The sequence below is a fragment of the Rhinopithecus roxellana genome, chromosome 17, assembly GCF_007565055.1.
Source record: "Rhinopithecus roxellana isolate Shanxi Qingling chromosome 17, ASM756505v1, whole genome shotgun sequence".
Taxonomy (NCBI): domain Eukaryota; kingdom Metazoa; phylum Chordata; class Mammalia; order Primates; family Cercopithecidae; genus Rhinopithecus; species Rhinopithecus roxellana.
The window spans coordinates 7,184,701-7,192,797 of NC_044565.1; the positions used below are offsets into that span (position 1 = coordinate 7,184,701).

The 8,097-nt window shown below is 37.3% G+C and overlaps 1 protein-coding gene across 1 annotated transcript; it reads left to right on the plus strand.

Moving 5' to 3' along the window:
- Window positions 1-275: 275 nt before the first annotated feature.
- LOC115894364 (ankyrin repeat domain-containing protein 36B-like) lies at window positions 276-5,053 on the plus strand. The gene is made up of 3 exons (XM_030921786.1): window positions 276-472; window positions 4,593-4,707; window positions 4,874-5,053. Exons 1-3 carry the CDS (start codon window positions 276-278, stop codon window positions 5,051-5,053), a joined length of 492 nt encoding a protein of 163 aa, XP_030777646.1.
- The last annotated feature ends 3,044 nt before the right edge of the window (window positions 5,054-8,097 follow it).

An 8,097-nucleotide genomic window follows, 5' to 3' on the forward strand; every position in this document is an offset into this window, starting at 1 on the left:
AGAGCTGCTAGGGCGGTTACTCTGCCTCGGGCCTGTAGGGCGGGGCCGGCTAAGGTGCACGTGCTCGCTGGTCCTAACGGTTCTGTTGGGCGTTTCTGCTGAGAGGCGGGAGGCGCTGAGAGTGTGCTGAGGTCCGTGGACTGACTGCATTGCTTGTCGTTGAGCTTCGGAGGCGGCGATCCCCGAAGGCGAGATGAAATGTGACTGAAGCCGGTGACCTTAACCGAAAGTCGTTCCCAGGCTACGAGCTGCCGCCAAGGGGTGGCCTAGAGATGATGGAAGACTACGAGCTGGACAGGTGGCCCGCCCTGAGGGAGCGCTTGTGCTCAGATGGCTTCTCATTTCCCGAGTACCACATCAGATCATCTCATCTGAGAAGGATCCACAGAGCTACCCTCTGTGGTAGGCTGAAGAAGGTGGACTACCTTCTGATCAGGGGAAGTGACATCAATGAGAGAGACAAGGAGAAAAGGTAATGGGGGCTGGGAGCCGGGGCTGCGGGAGGAGGCCTGCGGACGTGGGAGAAGTACCCGCTTCCAGGCTGAGGGCTGCGGGGCGGATGGGCCGGGGCTCGGAGTATGGACAGGGGCTAGCGGGTGCCTGGCTGGGGTGGGAGTGAGTGGAGCGGGGCCTGGGGAGTGGGGGTATATGGGGTGTTGGGATGTGGAGTGAGTTGGGGAATGGGAGTGGGGAGTAGGGGGTGCTTGGGGTGGGGGTGTGAATGGGCTTAGATGCATGGAATGAAGGCTTGGGGTGTAGGGGCGTGGACGGTGTGGGGTGGGGAGATGGGGTGAGGGTTCAATGGGATAGAGGACTGGAGGTGGGGGTGAGTTGTGGGGGTGAATGGGATGGGGGAAAGGAGGGCAGAGGTGAAGGGGGAGAGTCCTGTCACCAAAGAGGCTGGACTTTCTTCCCTGGCAGGCTCAGCCGCATGTGGGATGTGGAAACCTTGGCGGGGGCGAGCACCCAGGCCATTTTCATGAGCAGCAAAACAAAAACAAAACTTCAGCTGGTTTCCAATCACTCACCATGCTCCTTCTTTATAAATCATTTTAAAGTGATTTCACTAATAAAATTCAGTATGTACAGCGTTTTATTCTTAATGTACACATTTTAAAGCATAATATTACATACATTATGGAAGGTGCATAGTGAGAGAAATCATTTCCATAATATATCAACTTCCTGGCTAAAAATTCTTTGGATAAAATCCAGTATTTATTTTGTATCAATGGACACCCATGTCAATATGGTTTTCACTGAGGGACCTTAGAGGGAAACTTTGAAGTGGGAAGGTGGTCTGTGTTCTTGAACAGAAAGACACGTTTTTCTAAAGTTCTGAGCTCTTTCTGTGTTTGTAAATTTGACATAATCCAAATAAAGTTATCAGAGTGTTAAAATGACTCGTGCTGTCTTTTACTATTGTGATGACATTAAGAAAACTTTTTAAATGGAGTCAGAAAAACTTGCCTTTCTAGATATGAAAATGTGCTTAATTTCCACAAGTTATTTACTAACAGCTGAAACAACACATCAGTGAATGGAACAGGTTAGAAAATCCAGGAACACCCCAATATGTGTAAGAATTTATTAGGTTGGTGCAAAAGCAATTGCGGTTTTTGCCGCAATTAAAAGTAATGGCAAAATCGCAATTGCTTTTGCACCAACCTAATAGAATTCGATAATGGTGACATTTCATATTAGTAGGAAAAGATGAATTACTCATAAATGAAGTGCCTGCTAACTATTTGGAGAAAACTGGCTAGATTTTTATGTCACAGAAATAAGTTCGTTATGGAATGTAGATTAAAAATTTTAAATGCACAAAATAAGAAAGATAACAGAAAAAACACAAATGCCTACTTATGTTGACACATGTTTATATTCCTGTAAATATCACAAGCACACATTCTGAAGGTCAATTTAGCAAAATAAAAAATTAAAACCTCCTGTTTATAAGAAAAAATTAACAAAAGACAGTATGTACGTATACATATTAGATAAAAAAGTGATTTTCATTTTACAGCGAATTCTTCAAATCCACAAGAACTCTCATTTAAAGTAGAGCAAAACACTTTTTTTTCAGATATTCAAGCAACCTATGCACATAGGAAAAAATATTTAGTGTTCCTGGGAAGAGAAGGTATTTAAGTTAAAAAAGGAATGACATTCTGTTTTCTATCCACAAGTTTGTGAGGGTAAAGAGTAGCAGTGCATATACTGCTATTTAAAGTTTACATTTCTGATGACTTTTCAAATAGACAATTTGTTGGTAAGTATCACACTTTAAAAATGTATGTGCCCTTCACCCATCTATTCCATTATACTAAAATATCCTAGGAAAGAGAGATACATGCAATTTGTTTTTCTCAGCACTGCTTAAAACAGCAATGTATTTGGAAAACCCCTTATAATGGATTTTATAAATTTTATAAATTTATCAATAAATTTCAGTGCATCCATAGCATGGGACAATATGGGACCTTTGCAGGTGTCAGTGGATACAGATGTATGTTGCTCTGTGAAGATGTACTTTGAATGTTGGTTTGATTATACATATACACAAACAGTCTATGGTGTTTGTAAGCCAAATGTGTGTACAAAATATAACATTTCTTCTTTTCTGGCAGGTGTATTGTGATGCTTTTTCTTATCCGTGATGTATAATGATCAGTATGTTTAAAACTTCTAATAAATGTTTTTTATTAATGAAATTATCCTTGGGAAAAGAAGAAATATAAATCTTGCACAGAAAAAAATAATGTTCACTTTCTATTTTATTTTATTATTTATTTGTTTGTTTGTTTGTTTCTTTGTTTTTGAGATGGAGTCTTGCCTTGTTGCCCAGCCTGGAGTGCAGTGGCACGATCTCAGCTCACTGCAACCTCTACCTCCGAGGTTCAAGTGATTCTCACACCTCAGCCTCCTGAGTAGCTTGGATTACAGGTGTGCACCACCATGCCTGGCTAATTTTTGTATATTTTAGTAGAGACATGGTTTCACCATGTTGGCCAGGCTGGTCTCAAACTCCTGACCTCAGGTGACCCCCTCCACCTCAGCCTCCCAAAGTGCTGGGATTACAGGTGTGAGCCACTGTGCCTGGCCTTATTTTTATTTTTTTGTTTATTGGTGTCTTCTGTGAACTTTTAGCCTCTTCAGAGGTAGAGGGAATATTTTTATTTGTGCTTATTTTATTATGCATAGATTTTAGTATGTAAATATGTTTTTATTATAGTTTTATTACATATATGTAAACAATTTTAAATTAATCATTTTAGTTTATCAGTGTCCTCATGAAAATGAAAACGAGCAAATATAAGTGATTATCACTATTCCAAAAGCACTGCTTCAATTTATACTTTTTTCATAATAAACTCCCCAACTCTTATGTATGCATTCTTTCAATCCAGTTATTTATCAAGCATGATCTGGATACCTATTACGTAGCAGACACATTCTACCATCTCTCAAGACTCTTCCACCCTTAACAACCTCATGTTTAGCTGCCCAGCCTGAGCAAGCTGAGAGATTTAGAAAGGAAGCATTAGGACTGAATCCCAATTGGATCTTTTATTCCTTTTTTTTTTTTTTTTAAACAAAAGCAATTCTGAAGTTAGAAAATAGTAAAAGATAACCTTTAACTGCCCTTTCAAAATCTTATGGCAGTCTCAAATATTACTATTAATCATTGCAAATACCTAATTTACATAACATTCTATAAGTATTGAAAAAAATGAGCCATACCTATTCATTTGAATCCTGAATTTTCTTTGGATTATTTTTTTTGGAAATTGAAGGAAGAATTACTTTGTTTAAAATATTTGTTGCTTTATTTTTGCCTTCTTTTTCCACAGTACTTTATTTAGGTGCCAATTATATGAGTAGAACTTCCTGTTCTATATACTATATCCCACTTAATGTAAGGCATCATGGATTGGGTGATGCCACATTACTTTATGTATCAATAAGATAATGTTTAAAATGTGGCCAGTTATAATTGTAATAAATAATGTATTGTAAACAGTATTCTAATGTCAGGAGATATTAATATATAAGAGAATAGCAGTTTATATAAAAGAATAGTGAGAAAATGAGCATCTGAGAATGACTGAAATACAATGATACATCTAATCTTTAGTAGATACCTCAATGTAGATATGATTGTATCATTTTACTTAATTAAAATGTCTTTATAAGTAGTAATATCTAAAAATTATTGAGCTGTTATTTGTGTTAGAAAGTGTTCTAAATGCTGTACATAGATTCTCATGTAAGCACCACTGCAGTGTTCTGTGGGATAGCTACTATTCTCTTATATATTTTATTGATAAGGAATTTGAAGCAAAGAAAGACTAGATAATAGCTAGGTGACAGAGCTTTAAGTAAATTTTAAGCCCCAATTAAACTGAATCCAAAAGCCAAGCTTTTTCTGTTAAATAGCCAGCTCTTTCATTAATGTGATGAGTAATAAGTGCTGACAAAGATTGTACTTTCTTCACAAGAAAATTAAATATTGGTTTTGAAGACAGAGAAATAACACTCTAATTAATGCTTACAGTTACATGTTTTAAAAAGTCCTCTCACTCTCACAGGACTGCCCTACATTTGGCCTGTGCCACTGGCCAACCGGGCATGGTATCTCTCCTGGTGTCCAGAAGTTGTGAGCTTAACCTCTGCGACCGTGAATTCAGAACACCTCTGATCAAGGTATATAGTAGCAGACTCTTTGAGCATAAGATGGATTTGGTTTACGTACATAGAAGAAAAAGAACTTATCTCATTGGAATATCACTATATAACTAGTTAATAAATCGTATGGAGTGTTTACTTTGATTTTTCAGTATTTGCATGTTTCTCGGTCTAATACTGACAGGCAGTTCAGCTGAGGCAGGAAGCTTGTGCAACTATTCTGCTGAAAAATGGTGCCAATCCAAATATTATGGATTTATATGGAAGGACTGCTGTACACTATGCTGTGTATAATGAAGATACATCCATGATAGAAAAACTTCTTTTTTTTGGTGCAGATATTGAAGAATGCAGCAAGGTATAGATCAACCAATGTTATTTTCAAACTATCTGAAATGCATTTATTTTAACAATGACACATGTAAGGGTCAATTTTTCATATTTGGAAGCTCAAACCTTCCTTGAATGAAAATATTTTGAAATGCCTTACCTGTCTAACTTTAAATATTGGAACTTTTAAAGAAGCATTATAGAGTACAACTTTTCTTCATGCACTTATGGTAAATAATTATAAAAACAAATGAATTACAATAAATTTATAATTCATGACCACTGAATTTGGAAAAGGGAATAGTTAAGTGTTTTTCCACTAAATTACTTTTTTTCTAATCAGTGTGAAGTGACACAAGAAAGTAAAATTTTCCCTTCTAAATAGACTATTTTAAATTTCAAAGAAAATTAAAGCATTTCACAATAAATGTACTTCTTGCTGCTGTTGACAAGTGTTGTATGTGAAGGTGATTTCATTTGAAAGTGATCCCTCTGTGGAAAGGCTTAAGAGCAAGAAATGAAGAAAAGGAGAGCAATCAGAAATGCACAAGCTAATTTGGAAATTAGGTAATGAGGGAAAATAGTGTGGAGAGGGTTTTTGTGTGTTTTGTGGTTTGTTTTCTATTTATATGTTTAGACAAGGATCTCTTCAGTTTTGGGGATAATTATTCTTACTTTGGCAAGAGTTTGTGAATTATAAAATTGCCTAGGAATCAGTTTTGGTAGGACTCTGAGGAAAGCAGGTTGGCAGTGAATAGAGGCGATGAAGTGGCACACAGTTCAGCAGAGAGAAGAACACAGAATTAATGGACATGATTCAATTCTGGCAGAAACAGCCACTTAGATAAGCATCGAAACTCTACTCTCAAGTCCAGAATGTCTTGATGGGCAGGTGGGAGATAAGGAGCTTATACATAGTAAAATCAAGTTGGATTTTGAGTTTACTAGTCACTTCTCTACCCCTACCCAGGAAAAGTAAATGGAGTTTTCAGTGAACGGCTCTATCTTTTGCTCTTTCCTCTTTTTGGCCAAATCCCAAATGATAAAGGGCATTTGCCGTGTGGGTGAGAGATGAGACAGAAGTGATTATCAACTGTGCTAGTCTGCAGTTAGAATTGTGCATGACAGTAACCTGGGGAAATTAAAAGCAAATCTCTAAGTCTAGGGTAACCCCTGAAGATTTTAATATAGTAAATCTAATATTTACTATTAAATATTACTGGACTTGTATGTTGTAAAATATTTCCTTGAAGCTGGGCATGGTGGTGCCTCTAGTCAGAGCCACAGAATAAGACACTGTCTCTAACAACAACAACAACAACAACAACAACAAACTTCTTGAGACACTGATAGGCTACTGGTTAAGAACCACTGAATAGATAAGTATGATGTAAATTCCCGTATCTCAAACACGTAACAAATCTCTAGAGGAGTTGGATGATAGGTGCTACTTCCTTTCAATTTCTCCTTTCCAATAATGTTAGCCTGACTTTTATCTGTCTCTATTTCTGTGGTTGGGGAGTTGAAAGGACTATTATTTGCAGTATCTATCAGCTTAAGAACAACACCTTTTCTTTGCCACCATCACTTATTTACTGCTATTCAAAGGGTCATTAGAAATTTACTATTGGGTACTCTTTCAATAAGTAGAGACTGATTCTTTCAGGACTTCGAGTCTCTTAGTTATCATTCTGGTGATTGGGTCAATACATCATTATTAAAAGCAGGGTTCTCTCAATTCCAATAGTAAAAAATTCTAAACCTTTTTTTAAAGCTGAAGCTCTATTATGGACTGCCTCAGTATGTCTGTTAAGTACATAGAACTATGGCATAATCAGGATAGCAGTTTTAAACACTGAAAACCATGAAGTTAGTAAGAATACGGAGAATACATATAGGTCATCATTAGAGCTTTAATTGATAAGCCATTGTATTGTTATTTCTGACTTATATTTTACCTAAAATAAAATAATTAGGTAACAATATGGACACTAGAATAGTAATTTAAAATTATTTTAATAATATAGTTACAGCAGTCCTATGAACTAATTACCCATTTGATGAACAATCTGGGAAAATTAAACATAAATTATAAATGCATGCATGTTGTAAAAGTGCTTAAAGTGGGTATTATGACTCTTAGTAACAATTTTTATTGCATTCTTGGGCCTGTTTTGGAAAAAAAAAATTCAGAAACTAAAGAAAGGAAGTATTTTACATGAAAACACTTGCTTTACATACAATCGCTTGGAGACATATCCATAGCAAATATAAAAAGACAAGGTCTATAGTCTCAATGTGTCCCATAGATGTGTTTAGTTTGCCTCTATACATTGTCTCAACATGGAAGGTTTAGGAGACTCACGCACAGATCTGGATTCCAGGCTTCTCTTCAAGAATCCAATCTGGTGTCCCTTGAGCCTGTCTCACGTTTAGGATGCTGTGCAGAGGTTGCCCCTTTCTATGAGGCGTGTGGTCTCCATTCTGCTACTGTGCCCACCTAGGTACTTCACTTCCTCAGGTCATCTCCCTTGCCTCTGTAGGGATGACGTTACAAGCCCTGTTTTATAGTGTATTTTAGTAAATATTTCAAGGTTTTCAAGACATTTTATATCTATTTAAATATAGAGTCTGTATTTTACATAAATCCCTTAGTAATGGGGTTGAACTTTTGAATTTAGAAGGTGGTGTTTTTATAAACTATTTTTCTTTATATATACCATAAATGACCATCTTCCCATTAGACTGCATGTAAGCTTTTTAAGGTGAATAATGGCATAGTTGCATAGGTTAGGCGTATTTTAGACAACATTGTATTTTTCTCTTCAGCATTGCCTCCTAAACATGCAAGTAATTGGCCAGGCGCAGTGGCTCAAGCCTGTAATCCCAGCACTTTGGGAGGCCGAGGCGGGTGAATCACGAGGTCAGGAGATTGAGACCATCCTGGCTAACATGGTGAAACCCCCTGTCTACTAAAAATACAAAAAATTAGCTGGGTGTGGTGGCACATGCCTGTAGTTCCAGCCTACTCAGCAGTCTGAGGCAGGATAATAGCTTGTGCTTGAATCCAGGAGGCGG